Genomic DNA, 26,745 nt, shown 5'->3' with positions numbered 1-26,745 from the left:
TTTTTCCAAACTTTGTAGTGCTTAAAAAGCTAGGGAAAAAGTTTAAACAACATTTTATATCTGATTCCCTCTCCTAGTATATTGCATAACACTTGAGTGCACAAGTCTGCACAAAAACTTGCTTAATATGTAAATCCAGAAATTTAGTGTTGGTCTGATGGGGATCTTGACAGGCAAAAAAGTATTATTAGCCTAGTTAGGAAAGTACTGATACTTACCATATAAATTATCTAATTACTGTTGTTCAGTCATAGTAATAATAGTTAAGACTTATTTATGTGTTTATGTTTCTCAAAGCCTGTTCTGTTGTCCAGTGCATGTATTTCACAATACCACATAATTTATTCCACTTACAATAAACTCTGAATACTAGAATGGTACTTGTTACCACTATTTGTTACAGAGCTGTATCAGAAATACTGTAACAAGAGCCATAATGCCATATAATTGTACAATGATAAGCAAAACAAGTTAGATACAAGTCTGTTAGAGCTAAAATGCTAAAGCAAAGCTCCAGGCAAGCTTAAGACAAATCCAGACAAGCTGTGCCTCATAAGTCCCAGTTCAGCAGCCTTGCCATGTTTCACAAACCCTGTGGGTTTGTACCCTCAGCAAGATAGTATCTTCTGAGCTGAAAGACTCAGAAAGTGAGATGCAGGGGACAAGCTGTGTTAAAACTACTTGTAAAACTGAGAATGTGTGCTCCAACCAAGCTTGCTACAGTTCACTGGATTTTGAACCATCCAAAGTCTAAATGGCATATACAGAATCAAATGAGACATCTGCTATGAAATTATCTCTGGGGATTCAATGGGGGTAGGGTGGCTGGTTGTGGTCTTAACAATAAATTAACTGTTAATCACCTTTTCACAATTCTGTTGTATAAATCCACTGGAAAGTATGGAGGATTCAGTAATTGCAAGCCTATGCTAATGGAAGTAGTAAAGCAAGTTTTATATTAAGGCTATCCCAGTGATTAACATCTCTCCTGTTCTCCTGCAGCATTTTATGAATTTTATGAGCTATTCATTTATAATATCAGCTGATAAACACAAAGGAGTTCAAGTCAAGCACAGTGAAGGAGCATGAAATACTGGCTATGACATGGCTATCACGTTAGGTCCTATAATGGTTCAGAGAAGAAAACCACACACACACACACACACACACACACACACAAAAAAAAAAAAAAAAAAAGTGGACATGTATCTTTCAGGCTGTTGGTCTTAGCTTTCAGTAATGGAACTTGCATAGAACATCTCCATGTTTCACAAATAAATTTGTATTCATGAGTCCTTCAAATATTAGCATAGACCTTAAGTCCTATATCCATGCTCTGACCCTTGCCCAGTTGCAGTCTTTGACATTGGGTCTCTCCTGATGCTCTTGTCAGTGCATGGTCCCACTTTGAGATAACTGGCTATTCAAATCCTCACACACAGTAGAGCAAGGACGTACAGAAAACAATAACAGAATTTAGTAATAGGCTGGCACAGGCTGTGTGGAAGGATTGGTTAGTCAAGCGTACTGATGAGTAACTTGTTTACACAAGCCTTCTTTTTTTTTCTGTCTCCTTCCTGTATCTTCCCATTATTGTTTTCCCCAATTTACGTTGATGTTCTTCCTGCTAATGGCCCTTCGTTTATAGTTCACGTGCTCTCAATTCCCTTAACAAAAAAAAAATACATGTAAATATTTTTGCACAGATCCAAATTCTTCCTTGCGTGTCCTGTAAGAAACTTCTCTCCTATCATATGGATAATAATGTTCCCTTTCTTGCCATCTAAAAGGTTCTACTTGAATCCCTATTCTGCTGTACTTTACTAGCTCCTTTAATGTGCCATCACTTAGTGACCTAGAAGGCTTCATCTTTGTTAGGAGCTCAGTTATCTATTGATCTGTGGGGCTGATGCAATTTGGTTTGAGTACTTTACTTTTCTCTTTATTTCTTATGAAGACTTCTTATCCAGATGACCTTATGCAAACAAGGTATCCTTAAGTTTCAGATGTCCTTAAGGAAATATGTGACTAATCCCAGGAAAGGCACCAAATTGGGTTTAGTTTTGAGACTTGCCCTGTTACAAAAAGCCTCCTATGTCTAGAGCAGTATCTTTGGTAATTTAGCAATAACCAAAAAGACAGCTTCCAAGAGTAAACTACTTTTCAACGAAAAGCTTTTATAATCTAGTGTACTCCTGTAGATTTTTCCCTCAGGATAGCTTTCAGTTTGGAACAGTGAGTTCTTTTCATGTTCTTTAGGCAACAAAAACAGTACTTGTCTATAACTTAAAACTTTTAAAAATAAAATATTTCTCATGAGCAAAATTTGTAGATCCTGGTTACTTATAAGCAGAGAACAATTTTAAATGTAAAGATGCTTAAAATAATGAGAAGCCCTAGAGAGCAAGCAGTAAGTTTTTTAGCTAACTAGCTTCATAAACACAAGATCTAACTACTGATATGTCCTGGGAATATAAAACTACTAACGAGGTCCATCTTACTGAAATCTGCTATGCATAAGTTAGACATCTGTGTAAACAAATTGTATAGATTTTACTAATACTGAACAGACCAACAGGCACACTCAAACTATCAATCATCCTGTCTTGAAATGGGCAGTTAGATCATGTTCCAGAGGTTGCAAGATAGGACAGGTATATGAAGTGGAGTGAATTGCCCTCAGGAAGCAACAACTGCTCCCCAGTATTAGATTACTGCTTTAATCTAGATACCAACATTTTAGATGACTAGAATGTGGTTTGATGAATTCTTGTATGAACCCTGAAGGAAATCTTAGCTTGTGAGCTTAACCCAAATCTTGTGATTCTGCTGCATTGTAGTGAAATGGCATGGTCCCTTTCTTGCCATGCTTTGTGCACCTCCTCCGTGCCCTCATGATGAGTACACTGGATCAATGAAAGTTAGTACAAGTAGATAAACGCATAGAAATAATGAAAACAGATGGAACAGTCAATTCACTGGTTTCATTTTGTATCTCTGTGTAGAGTACATATATATATATATATGTATACTACTACTTATTGTTTCCTCAGTACTTCCAATGCTCATCTATGCACTCTTTGAAAGTTTACTTTTTAATGTTGTTATTTAATACACTCTATTGGTACATATTTTGAAAATCCAGGAGGGCCTCAGATGCTAAAGAGAATTCTAAGGAGAGTTCATGGTATTATTTAACCAAACATTTTAAGGGGCTAAAATTTTAAGAGGAGGGCTAAGGAGAATCTCCATCCATTGTTGGACGCTGAGGGCAATTTGTTGACCAAGGTTCAGGATAAGGCTGAGGTACTTAAGGCCTTCTTTGCCTCAGTCTTTAATAGTAAGACTTGTTACCCCCTGGGAATACAGTCCCTTGCGCTGGTAGATAGGGATGGGGAACAGAATAAGCCCTGCATGATCTACGATGAGATGGATCCTGGACACTCACAAGTCCATGGGGCTGGAAGGATTGCACACTAAAGTGCTGAGGGAGTTGGCGGATGTGGTTGTCAAGCCACTCTCCATCATTCTTACATCCTATCAGTCTTACCTCAGACTGATCATCCTATCATCCTATCAGTCTTACCTCAGTGCTGGGGGATGTTATGGAACGGATAATCTCGGGAGCCATCATAGACCAATTAAAGGTCAACCAGGGAATCAGGTCCAGTCAGCATGGGTTTATGAATGGTAGATCCTGTCTGAAAAACCTGATTTCACTCTGTGACAAGGTGACCCGCTTAGTCACCTTGGATGAAGTGGGTGAAGGTAAGGCTGTCAATGTGGTCTGCCTGGACTTCAGTAAAGCCTTTGACACTGTCCCCCACGAAATTCCTGTGGAGAAGCTGGCTGCCCATGGTTTGGATGGGCATATGCTCCACTGGGTGAAACACTGGCTGGATGGCCAGGCTCAAAGAGTGTGTTAAATGAAGTTAAATGGAGGTCTAGCCATGAGCAGTGTCCCCCCAGAGCTCAGTACTGGGGCCACTTCTATTTAGCATCTTTATTAACAATCTTTATAAGGGGTTTGAGTGCACCCTCAGTAAGTTTGCAGCTGACACCAAGTTGGGAGGGAGTGTTGATCTGCCTCAGGGGAGAAAGGCATTACAAAGGGACCTGGATAGACTGGATTAACGGGACAAGGTTAACTGTATGAGTTTCAATAGGGCCAAGTGTCTGGTCTTGCATTTTGGTCACAACCACCCCAGGCAACCCTACAGGCTTGGGGCGGAGTGGCTGGAAAGCTGCCTGATGGAAAGGGATCTTGGTGTACTGATGGGCAGATGGCTGAATATAAGCCAGCAGTGTGCCCAGGTGGCCATGAAGGTCAATAGCCTCCTGGCTTGTATCAGGAATGGTGTGGTAAGTGGCACTAGGGAAGTAATCCTGTCCCTGTACTTGGCATTGGTGAAGCCTCACCTTGAGTACTGTGTTCAGTACAGAAAGGACATTAAGGTGCTGGAGCAGGTCCAAATAAGGCAACAAGGCTTGTGAAAGGCTTGGAGAATATGCCCTGTGAGGAGAGACTGAAGGAACTGGGGCTATTTAGTGTGGGGAAAAGGAGGCTGAGGGGAGACCTTATTGCTCTCTCTCAATATCTGAAAGGTGCTTACAGCGAGAGCGGGGTTGGTCTCTTCTCACTGGCGACAGGTGACATAATGAGGAGAAACGGCCTTAACTTGTGCCAAGGTAAGTTTAGGTTGGATATCAAGAAAAACTTCTTTACAGAAAGGGTTGTTAAGCACTGGTATAGGCTCCCCAGGGAGGTGGTTGAGTTACCATCCTTGGATGTGTTTAAAAACCATTTGGATGTGGTGCTCAGGGACATGATTTAGCAGAGGGTTGTTAGAGTTAGGATAGTATGGCTAGATTGTGGTTGGACTCAATGATCTTTAAGGTCTTTTCCAAACTGAGTGATTCTGTGATTCTAAGTGGTCCTTAGAAATTCTGAAATTGGCAACAAAAACACTTTTCCCTTTCATGGGTTTAGATGGAAATTTGCTGTATGTGGAGCTAATCTTAAACTCTTATAAAAATCTTTTGTATTCAGGAGTAACAAATTTCTCATTTCTAAGGATCAAGCATATTTAGGAATAGTTGAGAATTCTACTTTAGAGAAGAAGATATTTGAAACATACCACAAAGTAATGATAGAAAACAGACTTTCAGCTGTAGGAGTGAAGTATTGTGCATGGATCTGTGAGGGTTTTCTGTGTTACTAAGCTCTCTGATTATTATCTTCTTAAAAAGAAAGCCATGGATTTTTTGAGTGTTTTATGTAAATCATTAGTTAGATAAATTTTGTTCTGCTGTTTTGAGGACTTAATTTCAGAAATGCAATGCATCTATAATTTCAGTCAAAGCCAGTGATAGCCATTCATGACTTGAACTTCCTTGTTGAAAGTCCAAACTCAGTGTCAAAGACAGAGCTTAGAACTTCTTTTTCTTGTTTATTCTGGCAAAGGATTCTTCTTATATCTGTAAGCCGAATGAAACTGAATAAAAAAAGAAAAGCTTCTGTTTCCTGATAGAAAAAGCCTTTCAAAAGGAATTTTAAGATTGGTAACTCAATACTTCAAGAATCTCTTTGTTGCAGAAGGCCCTCACAAGCAAGCTTGGAAAAAGCTCTTCCACAGAGAGATATGAGCTCTAATTCCAAAATCTGAAGGAATCTAATTCCAAAAAAACTGAAGGAAGCCATTATTCAATAAGAGTAAAGAGTATTTTTCTGCAAAAGACAAGATGCTGCAATGATTAATGCAAAGTCTTTTATAGGGTAAAGATTTTATGACAGCATGGGAAAGAGTGGGGAAAATAGAAGATAAACAGAGAATGTTAATAGAGACTGTGAGAAATAGATCTTTCCATAAACAGTAATGGAAAAGAATGAAGTTTGCAATGCAGTAGAAATTATGATGCCATTTGCAGTAACTTGGTAAGAAGAAAGATAAATGTTATTGATGCTATTTGGATAAAATTATTCTTAGTAGTATATTAAATATTCAGAAATCTGATCTTGCAGAGGAAAACACAGCTATGCTGTTATTCTACTCACTTGTTCAGAAGCAGATCTGTGAAATTATTTGATGTTTTCCAGCTGAGTTCTATGAATTGTTTATAAACAACTTTTTGCTAAGTTATTGCAGAGTCAGTAAATAAAATGTGTATATCCCTTCTTATACTGTTCTCATATTGATAGAACCGTAGAGTCGTAGAATGGCTTAGGCTGGAGGGAACATAGAAGATCACAGAATTGAAAAGTTATAGGAGTTGGAAGGGACCTCTAGAGATTGAATCCAGCCCCCCTGCAAAAGCAGGCTCCCTACAGCAGCTTGCACAGATTGGCGGCCAGACAGGTCTTGAATATCTCCGTAGAAGGAGAATCCACAGCCTCTTTGGGCAGCATGTTCCAGTGGTCTGTTATCCTCACCATGAAGAAGTTCTTTTGCATACTGATGCAGAACTTTCTATGCTCCATTTTATTGCCATTTCCCCTAGTCCTGTCCCCACAGACCTCTGAGTAGTCCTTGGCAATGTCTCTTTGTCTCCCACACTTCAGGTATTCGTAAACTTTAATAAGTTCTCAGTCTTCTTTTCTCAAAGCTGAACAGACCCAGGTCACCTAGCCTTTCCTAATAGGGGAGATGCTCAAAGTCCTTTGTCATCTTTGTGGCCTTCTGCTTGACTCTTTCCAGGAGATCCCTGTCTTTTTTGTTCTGGAGAGCCCAGAACTGAAGGCACTACTCCAGGTAAGGCCTGACCAAGGCAGAGTAGAGGGGGATGATCCCCTTCCTTGATCTGCTGGCTATGCTTCTTTTCATGCACTCCAAGATTCCATTGGCCTTCTTGGCCACGCTGCTGGCTCATGAGCCAACCTGTTGTCCACTGGGACCCTCAGTTCACTCTCTGCAGGGCTCCTGTCCAGCAGGTAATGTCCCAGTCTGTACTGATACTTGCAATTATTCCTCCTGATGTGCAAAACTCTTCACTTGTTTATGTTAAATTTCATCTGTTTTCTTACTGCCCAGCTCTCCAGCCTGTCCAGCTCTTGCTGCATGGCAGCACAGTCTTCTGGCGTGTCAGCCACTCCTCCCAGCTTTTCTCATCAGCTTACTTGCTGAAGGTGAACACAGTCCTCTCATCAAGGTCATCCATGAAGATATTGAGCAACAGCAGACCTAGCACCAGCCCCTAGGGAACACCACGAGTCACAGATCCCTAACTGGCCTGTGTCCAACTTCTCATCCGCTTGGACCCTCAAGTCCTTCTCCACAGGGCTGCTCTAAGTGAATTCTTCTCCTAGTCTGTACTTATATCTGGAATTGCAATGCCTTGCGCTTGTTGTTGTTAAACTTCATTAGATTTTCTTGGTGTTGTTCCACTGGAGGCTGGAGGAGAGAGTGGTGTAAACAACAAAAAAAATCTTCAGTTTCTGTCTTGGTTGGAATAAGCTAGAGACTGTTTTCTCTACATTATCATATTTTAAGGACTTTTCTAGTAGCAACAATTCTGTAGGACAATTAGGAAGAATGTAATTAAGTGGATGAAAAGCTGCGTGAAGGAAAAGGTTCTGGGGGTGTTAGCTGACAGTTAAACATGAGTCAGCAGTGTAGCCAGGAAGGCCAGTGACATTCTGGCCTGTTACAGAAATAGTGTTGCTAGCAGGAGCAGGGAGGGTGATCATCCCTCTGTACTTGTGAGACCGTATGTCAAGTACTGTGTTCAGTTTTGGGTCCCTAATTACAAGACATAAAGGCCCTGGAGAGGTCCGGAGAAGGGCAGTAAAGATGGTGAGGGGACTGAAGTGCATGTCTTAGGAGGAGCGGCTGAGGAACTGAGATATGTAGTCTGGAGAAGAGGAGGCTCAGGGGAGTGGGAGTTTGTAGCAAGGTGGGTGTTGGACTCTTCTCCCAGGAAAAAGAGATAGGATCTTCAGTTGCACCAGGAGAGGTTCGAGTTGGTTATTGGGAAAACTTTCTTCTCAGAAAAAGTGGTGAGGTATTGGTACAGGCTACTTGGGGGGGGTGGTTGAGTCACCATCCCCTGGAAGTTTCCAAGAAATTAGTAGATATGGCACTGATGGATCTGATCTAGAGCGGTAACAGCCATGGATTGATGGTTGAACTAGATGATACTAGGGGTCTTTCCAACTTTTAAAATTCTAGATTATGAGAAGAAATTAAAAAAAAAAAAAAGTCTGATATGAAGCTGTTTTTCTGAATCCATTACTGAGACTCATTGCCTGAATAGCACAAAGATGACAAAACTGATGTTATGATCATTTACGTTGACTAAGAATCTGTTTTAACATATCCATGCATGTAGAAGAAGAAAACTGTAAGCCCAGAAAGACTTCTCTTTGAAGGATGGACCAGAGAGCTTTCCTGTTTATGAAATATGAGTGTAGGTATGGAGTATTTTAACAAACAGCTGAATGCTGCTCTTTCATTAGTCCTTCAAAGACACACGCATACCAGTTCCTGCTTTAGTTTTCCCCATACTACTGTATGTGAAGAAATGCTTGCAGTTTCCAATTGGTTGGATTAATAAATAAACAAAAATAAACAAAAGAACGTGTTAACTTCAATATGGTTTCATAAAGGCCCAGTCATTCTGGCTATTTTACTGTATTCACTCTAGCCTGATCTTCCACAGATTAACCTTTCCTATAACATTGTTACACCCCACAAACTGTGATTTAGCAAGTACATAATTTATCACTTAGTACGAATGTCCATGATAACCCCAGTGGGAGATTGTACTGGCAGTAAAACCTGCTTTTTCTCTTAGGGAAAATAAAGCATGCCTCCAAATGGACTGAGGAAATTTCAGGTCTCTTATAATGAGGATTACTGCAGGAACACTACTGATAATAATGGAATGACCTTAGAACAGAACTTCTATTAGCTATTGTGTAGGTTGTGTTGTAGTTGTCCTGAATCATTCTGTGAGAATAATAAGTCTTATTGGCTAGAGAATTTTATAAATAAAAATATGGTGTTGCAAGTAGTTTTGTGACTCTTGACTAGTAAAAAAGTAGTTTTGTTTAACACACATTGCACTTTCGTTATTGTAGTCAGGAGTAACGTTCTAGCTATGATCTCTACTGCCTTAACCATTGCTTTGCTGTTTTTGTTTTTTTTTTGTTTACTTGTTTGTTTTCCACACAAAGAGAGTGATAACACCTTGTGCTGATGTATCTAGCATTGTATGTGCTCAGGGGCAGTTCTAAAAACAAGCTGCTGCTTACATTTACCCACTAGGGAGGTGGTGAAGTCACCATCCCTGGAGGTGTTCAAGAAACTTTTGGATGTTGTTTAGTGGTGGAGAGGTATTGGTGGTAGGTGGACAGTTGGACTAGATGATCTTGGAGGTCTTATGCAACTCTGGTATTCTATGATATAATCAGACAATAATATGCAAAAGAGACAGGGGTAAAAAAAAAAAAAAAAAAAAAAAAAAAGGCAGTAAATGTCTTACATCTTTAAATCACTTTTGTATGCCTATGATGAAATCTGAAATAAGAGTGAATATACAGATAAGGTCACAAACTTAGAGTTTGTGACTCCTGTTCTAAAATCAGTTCTCTGAGAGAGAGTTTAATTATCCTTTTGAAATTCATTTTACCTTTGCAAAGTTACATTCCAGAGCAACGGATGATTAATATGGAGAATCTTGTAACTAAAACTCAGGACATAAATTTGAGCAAAAGTGGTCTGAACCTTGATCTCTTACAGTATATAAATGCATCTCCTCTTTTCAACTTAATTTTTTGTCTAAAAATCATTGAATGTTTTCTCTAATAATCGAAGAAAGAAAGCAGAAAGGCAAAAGATTACTCTTGCTATCTCAGGCTATAAATATCTAGGAGGCACTCTGGTGTTAAAGTAATGGGAACATAACTGTAGAGGAATAAATTGAAGAAAGCTCTCTAAAATCAAATATACACTCAAGTGTGTTATTATGAAATTTTTTCCTTTTGGTTCTCACTCACTATTCTTTAAAATAGAACTAATGTTTCCTGACAGCCTTGGAGAGCTATTATTTATTTTTACTTCATTCTAAGCAAAATTTTATTTTAGAGATAAATAAATGTTCTCCATTCTTGACAGTGTCTCCAAGGAGAGTTCCAAGGAGGAAAGAAAAGGAAAAAAAAAAAAAAAAAAGTGATATATACTAAAAAAAGAAATACGATATACTAGACTTGTAGCTGGTGAAAGCTTCATTGTTAGTGTTGTAAAATTAACAATTGCAGTGTAACTCTAGGGAAGAAAAGGATTTTGGAGAAAATAATCTGAGAAGAGCTCTCTCAGAAGACGTCTGTAAGTTGTGTACTGGCTGTTTTCTCAAATCCTTTCCTTAGAAAGATGCTCCAAAGTACAGTGAGAGAAGTAATTTTCAGTAGTGTTACTGATATTAAGGCTGTGGACTCGTATTACTTTGAACTCTGAGCCAATAGCTTTATGGAGACTGTCAGTTTAACCCAACCCTGAAACCACCATAACAGGGGATTTTATTTCCCCTATTATTTTTTCAAAATTTCAAAGTAGAAGAAGGTTATAAATGTTTGTTAGGTCACATTTGCAGTGTTCAGGCAGATGATCAGTTAACAGATAACTTGTTTTGATGTCATGCCTTCATTTTTTTTAGTTTCTCTTAGAATATAACCATGTCTGAGTTTAATGTAGTAAAAGTTCAAAAGCTGTGGCTGGGAGACTCATATTTAGGCTGATATGTGAGCTAATTTCCTCCAAGATGAATTCATTATGCTTGTCATCCGGCTCCGTATTTTTAGTGTTACTTGAAGGCCTTGGTAAAATTCACTGTGAAAGTTATTTGAAATACATAATGCAAAGCTCAGAACAGTGAAAGATCTGGAAGAAAGAGTTCCCAGCTGAAGGAAGTTGGTATTGGGATTTGATTCTACAGCAATGAGATGTCACTGGGATTCAGTCACTGTCAGTTAATTATAAATGCTTAGATTCTGTGATTGTGAATCTTTGTCTCTGTGAATTCACTATGATTGTGTAACTTCTGTCACAATCATAGTAGCATCCCTATAGCTATTGGTCTTGCTTTCAAAAAAATAGTTATAAGGAATATAACTAATGATGTTTTTTGAGTTAATACTAAGGAAAGCTTCATGCATTTAGCAGTAAACATCTCTGATAATGTTGAGGATGCTCAAATTATTTAGTTTTTCTTGCTTTCCCATTTTTTACTTTCTAAGCTTGTATGTGAGCATTGATTAAATGAATGATAAGGTCCACATCTGATCGATTTTTTTACTTTTTAAATTTAGAAGGTGAAACTCTATCACATTGAAAGTTTAGAATTATGGCTGAGATAATAAAGGTCTGATTCCAGTGGAAGTTAAAAAGGAAAAAGTTGCCTCGCAAATGTCAAGGCACCTTGTGGTCCAAGATGATTAAAACTAAACTGTTTGTTATATGAATCCCAAGGTGCAGCTATATCTCAGCTTCCATGACATTTAGCCAGTGACTTTTCATAGCTTGTTAATAATGTATAGCTATCTCAATATAAATTTGCAGTGACAGAGCTGGCCTGTTACAGTAGAGCTGTTAACTAGATTTATTTTGCACAGAAAATGAAGATTTGAAAATGCAGATTTTGACTAATGTCAAAAAAGATTTCACATTTACGAGATTATTTTACCCAAGACAGTTGATCAGGAAAGGTGCTTCTCTCACTGATCTATTATTCTTCCTGAAGTCCTATTACCAAACCAAGAAGTATTAACAAAACATTACCCTACTCATTAAGATTAACGCTCATGAAGAAAAATTGATGTCCCAAACAGATTTTACAGTCTGGACTGGTCCATAAAGTTCATTGATTTTACTGGGTTTAATTATTCAAATTGACAGGTAAAGGTTACAGCATAGATGCTCTCTTATAACTACTGTTACTGTTAATCCTTGCTCTCAGATAAACCTAATAAACTCTGTATTGCAGAAGCCATGGCTTTTTTTCTGAACCTTATATGTCACAGGTATACAAATTATTCATAAACTATAAAAGGTCACAAGGCAGATGAAGAAAGAACGGGAGAGTAGAGGATAAGGGTATAGATAAAAAATAGACTCACAGAGCAATTAGTTACAAAAGAGACTTGAAGACCTATGAGTTATAGCAGCATATGAATTAAAGTTGTGAGGAAAAATTTGGTTGACATTTGCGTTCTTTCAGATTTTCTCTGAGGGTAGAAGCTTATTCATACATTTTAAAAAAAATTACACCTGTAATTGTCACAATCAATCAATCAGTCAGTTTTTCATTTTCATTTAAGTCTTTTTATAACTCATGATTTCATGACTTCGATGGCTGAAATTTTTTAATTTTTTTATGTAGTATTCCACGTAGTAGAAATTCATGCATGTCAGTGGTTCATAGAATTCAGACTTAACATGAAATAAAACTTTGATGACAGTTATTGCTGCTGTTTGTTTTTTTGTTTGTTTGCTTGTTTTCCCCAAGAGTTTTGTGTAGGGCATTCTGAGCTTTTATTTAAAAGAGTGGTTTACCTACTCTTATGGAAATGCAATCCATAATCAGCAAAATACATATATTTTGGCAACCTTGAATTACTGTGGAACAGTTCTGACGAGGCTTGAATGACTCCATTTCTGCATAAAACACTTAAACTAGTCTGTGAAGTTCACTTATCTCTTAGTTAAATATTTCTGATACTGATCTAAATACAAAATCTGTTATTTGTATAGAAGTATCACAGATTCACAGAAACACCAAGGTTGGAAAAGACCTACAAGTTCATCCAGTCCAACCATCCACCTATCACCAATAGGTCTCACTAAACCAATCCCTCAGCACAAAATCCAAATGTTCCTTGAACACCTCCAGGGTCAGTGACTCCACCACCTCCCTGGGCAGCCCATTCCAGTGCCTGACCACTCTTTCAGAAAAGTAATATTTCCTACCGTCCAGCCTAAATCTCCCCTGGCGCAGCTTGAAGCCATTCCCTCTAGTCTAGTACATGTATTTTTTTGTTGTTTAAGTAACTGCTAGATTTTTTTCTGCAGTTAGTGTTTTGTTCAGTAACCATGAATTTGAGAGACTGTGGTTAGTTGAGTTTATGCTGGAGTGTGAAGAATCAATTAATTAATAGATACCTCTGCCACCCTTTTAGCTTTCTTCTTTAAAAAAAAAAGTAAAATGTTACTTTGATGCAAAAGCATTGATGTTCTTAAGTTCGATCTGACCGTCTCTTCACTAATGGAAAAATAACCACTTCATTCTTCTATGTATGTTCCGCAGATTTGTTGTAAGTGTATGTTTCTACCTTATTGATAAATCATAATGTCCGTTTCTTTGCTGCATTTGCCAAGTTAAATATGTTAATTGATATAAAGAGCATCAGTGAAGGGCTGGCATTGGTCTTATAAAGTGCAAAAGATGCTTCATTACATTGTAAAAAATTACATGTGAAGACAAGGATAATTATAATAAATTGCTGATCTGACCCACTGTTTAGCAAGAGTAGGAATAAGACATCTGCTGCACTTTGAAACAGGGCAAATTAGGTAGATAGCACTTTACCTGACCTCTGATTGATAAAATATTAAATGTAAAATACTGATAAAATAGAGATAAAATGTTAATGTTATGATTTCATATATAGTTCTGTAAATCTACCTGTAGTAAGGTTATTAATAATTACATTGTGTTTTCTTCTTACTAACGAAATATTTGATAGGAATATTTAATAGGGCTTGATTCATTTTCTCTAAATAGGTCAGCCAAGTATATGTAGGCAGCACCCTAATAACTCAGTTGTCTTTCTGCCTATACAGCTCCCTCACGTTGAAAGGTCAATTCATCATTCTATTAATGGGCAGGTCCTTAGACAGCTAAGTCCTCATCCTAAGTGAGTCATCTTTCTTTTAGCCTGATCTGTATATCTAGGCCAGCTGCAAGCTTCTAGATTGTTTTTATACCATGTCCATTATTGGTCTGTTCTCTAGTGCCTTTCCCACCTGTCCCCTGATTCTATATGATGCCTCACTCAATTTAAGTATCCTAGCCATGTTGTGCATAAACTGTTCAGACTGTTCCCTCCGCTGTTACTGAATCCAAGTACCACAGTGACTTTGAGGCAAGAACAAATAGCAGATTCTATCAAATTATAATGAATCATAATGAAAACCATAGTGAAAATCGTTTAATAAAGATGTTGAATATGACAGGTCTTCCCAGCATAATGCTGTTATTCAGGACCTAGAGAGCAAAGTTTTCTTACTGCTTTGCAATGACTGTACCTTCCCAGGTGTCTGCAAACACTTTTGATATCAAATGTGTATGAAAGTTAAAAACTTTTAATTTTCTTGCCTAACTAGCTGTATGGGCAAAATGATTCTCGGTGTCATCAAGACATAACATGAGGATCACAGTTGTCACCACCATTTTTTCAGGTGAGAGTGCAGCTCTCACATGATGGAATCATCTAATGATAACTTCTCAAGCTAAACTTCCCATTGGAAGCTAAATTTGAAGACTGAACTATAATAGAAACATGATGTCTTTCTATCTATCTTCTATGATATAAACATCTTCTCTTTAAGCAGAGATGCTTCTAGCCAGAGTAGGGTTGGAAGTGTCTCTGCTTTATAACTCCCAATATTCTTCACAAGTACAGGGATACAGGCAAGGAAGGAGAATCCCATGCTAAATTGATGCTAGCTACTGGGAAGACAGGAGGCTTGCACTAAGAATGCAAGTCTTCCATGAGTGCAAACAGTCCTTGTCCCAGAGCTGGTGCCTTTATTACCTCTGATGAAAGAGGTGTAAAACCAGTCATAGAACCAGCAGAGCAACGTTAGGTTATCCTCTCTTCCCCCCACCAGAGGCAGTGTCATTGGCTCCAAGAGCAGGGCCTGACCCTTCTATTCTTTCTGTTTCATAATGATTTTATTTTTGTTCTCAAGATAGAATTCAAACAATCATACTTTACTTTTTAAATTTTACTTTCATTTTCTGTTTCTTTGGTGATTTTTTTTTTTTTTTTTGCATTTTAAAATCGCTGCTGTTTGGATCCTTGTTCATCTGCAATACCCTGCCGTAAGCCTATTATTCTTTTAATACTCCTGCTGTTTATCATCTTAGCTCTCACAATGCCTTTATCTGCTAAAATGATAACTGACAAACTCAACTTCCTCGTGGTGTAACTTCTCATCTGAAGGATTGTATCAGCCAGTAGTCCTGAGAGACAAGTATACAGAAAAGCACCTTTAAACTTACCTATATATTTTGGTCCGAATTTAGGAATTTCAACTTGGAAGTGCCTCACATGTTTTGGTTGCACTTCAGGATCAGTTTGAGTCACTGGGGGTGAGTTGATGACTAGCTGATTTTGATTTTATTTTTTTTTTTCTCCAATCTTAATTATTCTGTTATTCTGAGAAATGATAGAATGAATATACTTGCCATAATCTTCACTAACTGGTCGAAATTAAATTCTGAAAACATTGTTTGGGTTTTTTTTTTTTTACAGAAAATTAGCAGTATTTTTCTGCTGCCTTTCACTATGGAACTATTGATTTTATGTTGATACCTTTGTAAATTTAAAAGCTCAGCCTTCACAGTGTGTTCTCTTCCTTTATCAGATAAACTCTAGGAGTTATTTGCTACTAAACCTGGATATGCATTTTTTTATAAAGGTATAAATTGTTTTTTATTAAATTTTAATCAGTAGACACGATCTGAAGTGGTCAAACCTTGATATGAAAGCTATCTAAATACCTGTGTTTCATTTGCAGAATGGCCGTATCCCTTGTGCAAATTTATTCCAAAGCTTTTGATTGGGTTTAATGCCACTTATAGCACAAGAACTATTTTCTGTATCTACTTAAAATTTTGAAGTCTTTTTAATTTACTTTCTTTTGTTTATGTCTCTCCTAATCCTCAAAAAGAAATCAGTTATGGGAAGGGCCCATGTGGAGGGGAAGAACATATATATAAATACAAGGAGGAGGAATGAGGGAAAGTGCAGGCAAACAAAAATTTCAGAAATGACTGAAGTTCTTGTCATCTCTTAAGAATCATTAACTTCATTAATACCCTCAATAAGATTTGTTGTAATTTTAACAAAGTAGTTTAGGAAAGCTGCTGACATTAAGATGATGTTTTATGAATTGCAAATAGTTATCAGTAGCATGCTTACTGTTAGTGATTTCATAATTGTTCACTTAATAGAGTGCCTGCCTCTGCAGTCAGGAAAATCATATCATTTATATACAATTATGCTATCTGAACACCAGCAAACAACATTGTGGTATTGTAGTATTAACAAAACAAACAGAAACAAATTAAGTATTCTTTATATTGAATAATACCTAATGTAGGAAAGGGAGTACATTCTTGCAAGTACATGCAAATTGATAGCAATTCATAGCAAGAGTATACATGGCATATAAAAAGGTGTCCATTTAAAGCTTCCAAATGGATATTTCTGAAAAAGACCTTTAATCTTTTCTTCTGTGCTTGGAAGCAAGCCTTCTCACTACGCATAGGCATTCTGTCTGGAGTTACAAGTTTATAGTTCTTCCAGTTTGTTTAAACTGCTTTTTTATTTTATTTTTCTAAAGTAAGATGCCTTCAAGCATACCAGAGTACAAGGTTTTAACATTAAATGTGTTTAAACTGCCCCAGATATCCCTTGTTTAGTTGTCATTTTTTCTGTTATTTGCCAACAGAATGTTATTTGCGTTATCTTATTGGCATTCATTGTGCTGATTCTCCTTCCCAAATCTTGGAGAAGAAGCTGCTTAATAATGTGGTATAGTCAAAGGAAAGACAAAGGTATACACAGAAAATAATTTAAACTTTCAGTGAGAAGTGACATCCTATGTGTTCTCTGCTCCATTGAGGAAGAATTCTGTGATTACAACAGTTAGATAAAGAAAGCTAGGTAGGATGAATCCAGTTCCAAATTAGATTCTGATGTTTGGCAATTATATAAAAGTCCAAACTATATTTTATTAGATTTTGTTTTAAATTTTGTAGCAGAAATGCCATACAGGTCACTCTATGTCTCACTCACTAAGACTTATTCATCACTTTTCTCATCACTTCTCATCACTTTTTTCACATGTTGTAATTATTGTAATTTTGTATCAGAAATAGTGTTGCCAGCAGAAGCAAGGAACTGATCATCCCTCTGTACTCAGCACAGGTGAGGCCGCACCTATGTACTGTGTTCAGTTTTGGGCCCCTCACTACAAGAAAGACACTGAGGTCCTGGAGCGTGTCCAGAGAAGGGCAACAAAGCTGGCGAGGGGTCTGGAGCACAACTCTTACAAGGAGTGGCTGAAGGAACTGGGGTTGTTTATTCTGGAGAAGAGGAGGCTCAGGGGAGACCTTATCTCTCTCTAAAACTACCTGGAGGGAGGTTGTGGCAAGGTAGGGGTCTGCTTCTTCTCCTGTGTCACTAGCAATAGGACTAGAGGGAATGGCCTCAAGTTGTGGCAGGGGAGATTCAGGTTGGATATTAGAAAAAAACTTATTCTCCAAAAGAGTTGTTAGGCACTGGAACGGGCTGTCCAAGGAGATGATTAATTTGTCATCCTTCGAGGTTTTCAAGAAATGTTTAGATGTTGTACTGAGGGATGTGGTTTAGTAGGAAATACTGATGATAGGTAGACGATTGGACAGGATGATTTTGGAGGTCTTTACCAACCTTGGTGATTCTATGATTAGTTACTTGCAGTATAGTAGCATATGCTTCAGTTTGTACATTTTCCAAACAGTGTAACATCACTGTATTCTGTGGGTGGTATGGGCTTTGGAAAATCTGTTCTACTTTCATCGTCTTGATAGATTCCAAATTACCATCGTCTGGAATGTATTCCATATAAGGTGAAAAAATGTTTCAATAGTCAAGGAAGAAATCAAAATATAATTACCAATAAATAATGCTATCATTCTTCTTGAACTGTTACATCTACCTGTTATGTGATCCAGCTCACTTCTCTTTTGCATTAGGATCTGGAAAGCTAAGGTAAACACTGCAGATATTTCATTCTAATGATGTATTTTGTATTCACACAGTGTATGGTATCTTGAGGTGTAAGTGACATTTACTCAAAGGCAATTTGTTGATGTACTCATCTTCCTGTAAGTGGGGCATAAAGTTTTATGTTCTTCATTATAGACAAGGAGACGTGCAAGATGTATGCCACCCAGCTGGTAACATTAGATTTTGAATACATTACCTTGTGTGAAATGTATCCGTATTAAAACACATCTCAACAGATTAAATGTTGTAAACACCATTTTGGGGCTCTGCAGAATGCATTTGAATCTGCACAGCTGTGGATTATGTATGCAAGGGTATATTTACACAATCATTTTCATTGAAGAGATTAGCAAGATTTCTGAGTTTCATTAGAGGTATTGCTAGTGTGTTTGGTCAATTGTAAAGTTATAATATGTTGAAGTATATTATGAACTGTTTATATTAATGTTGAACTATATTATGTTATGGATCTTCTTTGGTGTTAATGATCATGGGGTTTACAACAAGAAAAGTACAGAAAAAGTTGCTTTAAGTTGACTGATATTTGATGATTAGAATGATAATAAAAAACATGGTCCCCAAAGGTTGACTTCTATGGTGTAGCTATATTTGATAGTGTAACATTTCTCAACAAGCACTTTTCCAAAGAAAAACTGCAGCTGGTTTACTAAATAAACTCTATTATTAGGCAAACAGACTCCCCAAACCACGATAAGAACCATGTTAGAAGCAGCATACTGCAGTTGAGATTGTTGGGTTTGATCATCATCCAGGTACTACAGTTCAAATACCAAATTTGTGGATGATTTTTGCCATCATTAATCCATCTCCATGGTTTTCAGTGAAATGCCCCTTAAGTTGGAAAGGAATACATGACATTGTGTTTTGTTAATGTGCACGGATTAGATGAAATGTTTTTGCATAAATATATTTTATACAATTGACTATGCATAGTATAACACATTGTGCTGTTTTCTTCAGGTGTCTTGCTGGATTTTCTGGACAGTTTTGTGAAATAGAAGTTAATGAGTGTAATTCATCACCCTGTCTACATGGTTCAACCTGTGAAGATCATGTCAGTGGGTACACCTGCCAGTGTCAGAAAGGTAACTGACATTTGACAGGGCACTGGTTAAAATTTCATCTGACTAATGAAAATTTTTGAAAATTTTAACTTCAGTATTCTTATTCTTATTCCACACACTGTCGTGCTTAGATCTGCTGGGTGGAATGCAGCTGTTTTCTTGTGCTTCCATAGATTAAATTAAACAGCTATTGCAATTTAGGAAAGTATGTCACATTTAGCCCACATTGTCCTGCAGTCTCAGATTCAATCTTTTCAGGACTGTATCTCACTTATAAGGCAATATATCTTTGGCTTACTAGGATTGCATTACTTTTAGGAATAAACTTACATCTAGATGAACTTTTTTATTTATTTATTTATCAATATTTTATTTTTTAAATGTTTTTTGTGTCTAAGAGACACTCAGTAATCTCTAAAGATGCTGCATTCTTGATATATGAACCTCTGAGTGAAAAATTTCTGGTCTTTGACATATAGAGGGCCAGAATTCGTGATCACAACAGTCCCTTCTGATCCTCAGAGTCTGAGTTATAACCTGTCTTTTGTAGTATACACGTTTTTTCATAACTGTTCACTAATACAAATTACTTAAAAGCTAAGATGTATTTTTTTATCATTATTTTGCTTCAAACACAAGAAATTAACAAATTTTAAAAAAAAAAATTTTAAGCTACTGATAATGTAAGTATATTTGAATACAGGCTTTTAAAAATTGCTTACCAGCTAAGGGCTGTAACTTCTGTTTCTACACAATGCAGTTTCTCTCTTAAACATTTTCCTTTCTTTTATGTACTGTTAACTGCTGTAATCTGTCTATACCTCCACTTTTCTTTCCTCAGTATGATGATTATGCACAAATTTAGCAGGTTAGAAAGATAAAAAATTAAAATAGGTATTTCCATACACTTTCAGTTTAAATTTCAGGGAAAAAAAAAAAAAGAAAGTGGCTTGGTTTGCCCTCTGCAAATCTGAGAAGATATTAGAAGTTTCAGGGAACATTTTACCCTTGACTATTCTTAGACACAAGAGAGCTAACAATACAGGTAATTCTGTAGGTGAAGGGAAACCTGTGAAGTCAGTTAATTCAGTTAATGAAGAATGTATCCAAGTTTTATTCATTTGCTTACCTATGTCTCTATGGAAATAAATATCAGCAAATATTCATTTCCCCAAGAGATTTTCAGTAGAGTATGAATGTAACGTCTGTATTGTTTGGGTTCTGACTTTTTACTGCTTTTTTTTTTTTTTTTTTTTTTTCCCCTCTACTTGGGGAAACCACAGTTCAAAGATACTTCATTGTACTATCTCCCATATACTGTATAAATAGATGTGAGGATTAATTATAGTTGCTCATAGCTTTATGTTTGATTGACGGTTCTAGATTTTAGTGTTCTTTTATTTGTGTCTTTTTCTTGGCAGGATGGGAAGGCTTGCATTGCGAGTTAGATGTTGATGAGTGCACATCCAACCCCTGTATACATGGCATCTGTGTTCAGAGTGACCCCAGTTTTGGTTATTCCTGTTTTTGCAAGCCAGGATTTGTGGTGAGCTGCTAACATTCTTTCTTCTCCTTTACTTAATCTGACTATTTATTGTTGCACAGAAAATGCTGTATGTAATCCCTTTCCACTTTATCCTCACTTAGATAAAACCTGGCCTTGCAGAAAAATTCAATATTTTTGCAATGTCAGTCTTTATTTTGTTTACTCATTTTATTAACTCTAACATTCCAGAGAACCATATACCACAGAGAACCATATTCACAAAAAGTAAAAAAGACTTATTGTATGTAGTGGCTTTATCAGTCATCAAAATACATTAATATTTTTACATATGTATTAAGATTAGTCATATTTCAGACTGTCCTACAGATTTATGTTTTGAAAATGAGTTCCCTGAAAGTAAATCAATTTCTTTGAATGCTTATCCCCGTGGGCTTTAGTCCTGTGTTTTATTTTCTCTACTTAACATCTCAAAAGAATCCTTTGACGATGGTTTAATCTGTTAGGTTATTTATCTAAGATTGAAATTTTCACTCTGTCTCCACCACTTTATGCTTTTTCTTAATGCTGTTGGAGATGTGCAGTAGGTATCTACAATTTGAGCTTGTAATTCACCTTATTACACTTCAAGTTTAAATTATTAGTATAATTTAATATTTTGGGGTTAGTAACAAGACAGTAAGGAGTCTAAAAAACCTAAAAAAACTTTAAGTATTTTTTACCTCTACAACTCTAACTTTGATACTATTAATTGATTTTCTTTATAAATTATGACACTAAGGATGATCAGAGGGCTGGAGCACCTCTCCTGTAAAGAAAGGTTGAGGGAACTGGGCTTGTTTAGCTTGGAAAAGAGAAGGCTTCAGAGAGACCTCACTGTGGCCTTCCAAGGGAACTTGAAGGGAATGTATGAACAGGAAGGGGAATGGCTGTTTGCAAGGATGGATAGTGGTAGGGTAGATAGTAATAGGACAGGAGAGGTTTAGGTTAGATATTAAGAGGAAGTTTTTCACTTATAGGGTGGTGACACACTGGTACAGGTTGCCCAAGGAGGTTGTGGGTGCCCCTGGAGGCATTCAAGGCCAGGCTGGATATGATTCTGGGCAGCCTGGTCTAGTGTTTGGTGACCATGCACATAGCACGGGGTTGAAACTATATGATCATTTGGTGGTTCTTTTCAACTCAGGCCATTCTATGATTCTATGAATTATGCTAATTTTAATATCTATTCATTATTTGATTGCTGTATTGAAGACTGTAAAACAGAAGGAAAAAATTGCTGTGAATAGGACTCCTATTTACCTTCACAAATTCTGTGCAAACAAGTGAAGAAAGAAAGAAATTTTTGGACTTAAGAAAGTTGTAGGGTTTTCTCCCAAAGCAGAAATCCGTTTAAAATCAGTGAGGGAAAAACAAACCATATAATAGAGCAAAAAAGAAAAAAAAGTGGGAAAAACTTCTGTCAATCCTCAGTTCTTCTCAGGCAAAGTATTCATCTTTGTCCCTTATGCACATTCTCTCCCATTGTAGCTGAATATCCAAGTACATGTCTAAGAGTATAAGTGTTGACTGGGCTTCTCCATAAGAGAAGGCAAAGCTGAAGCCAAGGAGCAGAGAAGCAGGTGTGGTCTATGTCCTTACAGACAGGGACTGAAGTCCCACAGTACCTGAACAAGGAAAGCAGAGTAAGTCTAGTGATGGTGGTAACCACGTTCATTCAGAAAGTTCAAGGGCTGAGCGTGGTCATAAGGCAAGCCTGAGGTTAAGCCAGGATGTGAATGTAGCAAGGTCGCGATCAACTAAGTGCTAGGTTTGCTATAGTAGACTTTACCTTCACAGTAAGATACAATTTTCATTTATGTTCAGATTAAGAGTCAGTGACAAATATCTGAGTGTAAATGAAGCTTCTGAGATCATGAAAGTGAGACATCTCTCATGTCTTTCTCACATTTTAGCTCTTTTCACAGCTTTCCAATCCAAAGTTTCACAGCTGCACCATACCAGAGCTGACCTTGAGCTGAGGGAACTAAACCAGTGAGTGGTATGGAAGAGGATGCAGTAGCAGATTGCAGAAGTGTTAGTGACAGGTTGATTAGAGCCTCAGTAATAAATAATATCACATTATCACATCAGTAAGCACTGATGTGATCCCCAACCTTGAGCATTCTCTTTTCCAGGCTGAACAAGCATCAGTTCTCTCAGCCTCTCCTATATGGAAGGTGTTCCGACTTGTAATGATCTTTTTTGGCTCTTTGCTTGCCTCTCTCCAGTAGCTTCATATCTCTCTTGTACTAGGAAGCCCAAAAGTGGACACAGTACCCTAGGTGTGGCCTCACCATTACTGCGTAGAGGGAGGGCATCATTTCTTTACTTAATGGCAGTGTTTGACTCACCCAGTGCTGCCATTGTTGTTGATCTTCTTTGGTAGAGGTGCTTATTGTTGGACTGTGTTCAGCTTTGTCATCCACCAAGACAAAAGTTGCTTTCTAGTGTGTCAGCCTCCAGCACGTACTGGTGAATGGAGATTTTCCATCCCAGGTGCAGAGCTTTGCATTTCTCATTCTTGAGTTTCCCGAGATCTCATATTTCTTCAGCCTCTTGAGGTCCATGTAATAGTAGTAGACTCATCTGACTTATCAACCATTCCTCCTTGATTGTGTGTCACATGGAAACTTACACCTCTAGGGTGATACTAGTCTCCAGGGTACAATGCTAGCGACTGGCCTTCAGCTCGATTTTGCACTGCTGATTCCTAGCAAGAGGCCTTTCAGCCTGATAGTTCAGTCAGCTTTTAGCAAATTTTGTCATCCATTCTTTTAATCCCTTTTTTACTGGCTTGTCTGTAATAATATAATGGGAGAAAGTGCTGAAAGCTTTACTAACCTTGGAATAGAAAACGTTCACTGCTCTCCCCTCATCTGCAAAGCCAGTTGTCTTGTCATAAAAAGCTGTTATGTTGGTAAAAGCACAATTTCCTCTTCATAGCTCATTGTTGACCATTTCTAATCATGCTCATGTTTGTCCTTTCTCTGCACAGAAATCATAAAATCACAGAATCATAGAATGATTTGTGTTGATGGGGACCTTTAAGATGATCTAGTTCCAATCCCCCTGCTATAGGCATGGACACTTGCCTCTGAAAATGGTTTCTAGGAGTAGTTAGAACATCAGCTGCCCCGAAACTGAGGTGAGGCTGACTGGCCTGTAATTCCCTGGATGTTCCTTCTTGCCAGTCTTGAAGATAGGAGAGTCATATGCTTTCTTCCAGTTGCCAGGAATTTCTCCCGTTTGCAGTGACTGACTATCTGTAATTTTATAAAACTTGTATTTTACCATAAATCATGTACTAGTGCATATAGTCTGACTAAATTTACTGATGATCTAGTGAAAGAAGGAATACAAATTTCGTAGGGAGCTTTTTTGCATAGTACAATGGAGATTGTTGATACTTCCCTGCAGTTCATAGCAACTTCTGTTGTGATTGTCTTCAAAAGCAGGTTGGCTTTGAAAACAAGGTCAGGATGGAGAATATATAATTTGAGAAATACTGTCTTTTTTTTTTTTTTTTTTTGAAAATACTCAGATCTTCATGAGAAGATAATCTCATTTCATTCATGAAGTATTTATACTTCTCCTACCCAAACAACTGTAATGGAGAAGATCCCTGTGCTATTTAGTTAGTATTTCTCTCCAAAAACCTGAATACCAAATAAAACTATCAGAGAACAAGTTTAAAATCTGTAGAAATTATTTTTTCACTTAATGCAAAATGCATTGGTACAAGTCCATGTTTCATTGCACTGTGGAGAAAAAAAGTAGAAATAAGTCAAAAAACAAGGATAGGTTCATCTTTATTTAAATTACTCTTCTAAATGTTACCCTGGCTTTCTCTGAATTACTCATTGCTAGAAAATGCAATGGCATTTTTGGCTTTATCAGATATAAAATCTTCTTGTTTTCTTCATGTATTTTTCCTCATATATTCCTTATGAGCTTGATGAAGGTGGGACTAGGCAGATATTTTGTCTAAACTCTGGAGACCATTCTTCTATTATTATGTAGCTCGGGCATTACCTATGTAATATGAACAAACCTGTAAAGAGGAAAGAAGTTTCAAATTTCTAAGGCAGCTGGAATTTAAGATTTCTTTACTTTTATTCTGTTAACCACTGTTCCATCTTAAGTCCATAGATTCCACTGTGCTTCGGGAATTGCACAATTCTCAATTGCACAATAGAGAAATGGAAAAATAATAAAAGGTGCAACGTGCCTATCTTCAGTTTGAAAACCAAAGACACTTGGGGTCTAAACATCTCAGTGTGGATATTTGGTAGGCCCCCAGTAGATTCTGGTTCTTAACTATGAGTCAATATGAAGTAGAAACAGTGGAATTCCCTAAGGAGTCATTATTCAATGCAAGCTAAAGTGTATGTTAAATACATCTTCTGTAGTCTATATATGCAATGTTATCTGAAGTATGTATCATAAAGTATGGATCATGAATTTTCTCAGAAAGTTTGGGAATAAGAACATTATCAATGGTGTATGGGATAAATATTTACTTTTTAAATGGAAGGATCTATGGAAGCATACCTACTTTTAAATATAAATCTGCAGCATTTTCCTTCCTGGAAATTGTTTAACTAAAGCATTTACAGTCACTTTCAATGCTATGAAATTTATCTGTGACAATTCAATATACCCTTCATGCACAGAGGAGTTTATGCACATCTGCTTCGTTTTCACAAGTCATAAAATCATAATAAAATACTGCTCACTATTGCATGTTGTAATAATAAAAGTACACTAATTTGTCAAAATGAAAGTCAGAATGAAGTGCAAGTTTTACAGCAGTAAGAAAGATTATTAGGCAGAAATCTTATTCACATAACTAACTGATCATTTGCACTATGTATGGAATTAGAATAGAGTGAGGAAGAAATATTTTTATACAGATGTCTGAGATATAAATTGGCCTGCTGTTCCTTCATGTTTTAAAAGACTGATATAGCCAGAGATTTTATAAGATGCTATGAATTTGCCAGTCAGCTCACTTTCCTGCCAAAATAAATCGAGTACTTGATTGAAACAAACATGAATGCATCTAAATCAGTTTAAAACACTCTGCTAAAACCTCTTCCACTTCAAATGTTGAACTGACATCCTTCTAAAAAAATGTGAGTTTCATAGTCCCTATTCCTGCCTTTTGTGTGCCCTGTTGTTTCCTCTTATCAAATGTTGGTAGAAATCTCAGAAGTGTTTCAAGCTCTTTGAAAAAAATCAGACCAGATGGACAAGAGAAAACTCGTATCCATCTCATGTGAGGGAAAGTGTTCAATCAGCACATGCTTATTGAATGCTGCTTGGATTTTAGATATGCCCCAGTTCTGGGAGAAGCTTCAATTGGAATTTGCATCTCTTAGATTTTAAGCATGTTACACACTCTTCACAGGATATCAGGCTTCAGCAGTTTATATTCAGAGAGCATATTTATTCAATGCATCAGTGTGGCTGAGAATTTTATTTCTGAGGCTAACAATAATACTTCATTGTTAAAACATTTGTGATTCTAGTTAGGCAGTTTCACAGGTTTTTTTTTGTTGTTGTTTTTTTTTGTTTTTTTTTTTTTTTTTTTTTGTAGTTGCAAGGATGATGTTAGTTTTTTACCTCTTTTGCTAGTGTTCTAGAGAGTGCAAAGTAAACTGTAGAAATATAAAATGTTTTATATATTGCTCCAACTTCCGAAAAATTCTGTTTTCAGCTTGTCATGATTTTCCAGGCTTCTTATGACATCTATTAAGTGAAGGCAGGAAACTCAGATGACAGAGCAGAAGGTCTGAGAAGATCAGGCTTACTCCTTTATTTCAAAAAAGGGGAAAAATCTTCCCCTACCTGGCATTCTCCATTTTGAAAGTAGGAATTGCATCCAAAAGATGTTGGGAGGATACTTTTTATCTCTAACCACCAGTGGTTTGGTGCTTTCTGAGGTTTATTGACATTGCTGCCCAAGGCTCCCTCTGTCAACAGCTGTTTAAGGCAGCAGAGAAGAGGCAGCAGATGATGTAAAACTTTGGTTACTCTTCCTCTTCCCCCTCCCCCCCCCC

General features: G+C 37.1%; 1 protein-coding gene across 1 annotated transcript in view; it reads left to right on the top strand.

Annotated features, from left to right (window-relative positions):
- Positions 1–26,745, top strand: part of EYS (eyes shut homolog) — a 660,788-nt gene that overhangs the window by 296,904 nt on the left and 337,139 nt on the right. The window contains exons 22-23 of the mRNA XM_042829470.1: positions 19,034–19,158; positions 20,559–20,683. Coding sequence (XP_042685404.1) covers positions 19,034–19,158; positions 20,559–20,683 — 250 coding nt within the window. The remainder of the gene's footprint in view (positions 1–19,033; positions 19,159–20,558; positions 20,684–26,745) is intronic.

This window comes from Centrocercus urophasianus, unplaced genomic scaffold (assembly GCF_019232065.1).
Source record: "Centrocercus urophasianus isolate 14NV4802_14NV808 unplaced genomic scaffold, USGS_Curo_1.0 seq_10, whole genome shotgun sequence".
Classification (NCBI taxonomy): Eukaryota; Metazoa; Chordata; class Aves; order Galliformes; family Phasianidae; genus Centrocercus; species Centrocercus urophasianus.
Note: the sequence above shows the minus strand (reverse complement) of the source record. Positions and strands in the feature narration are given on the sequence as shown.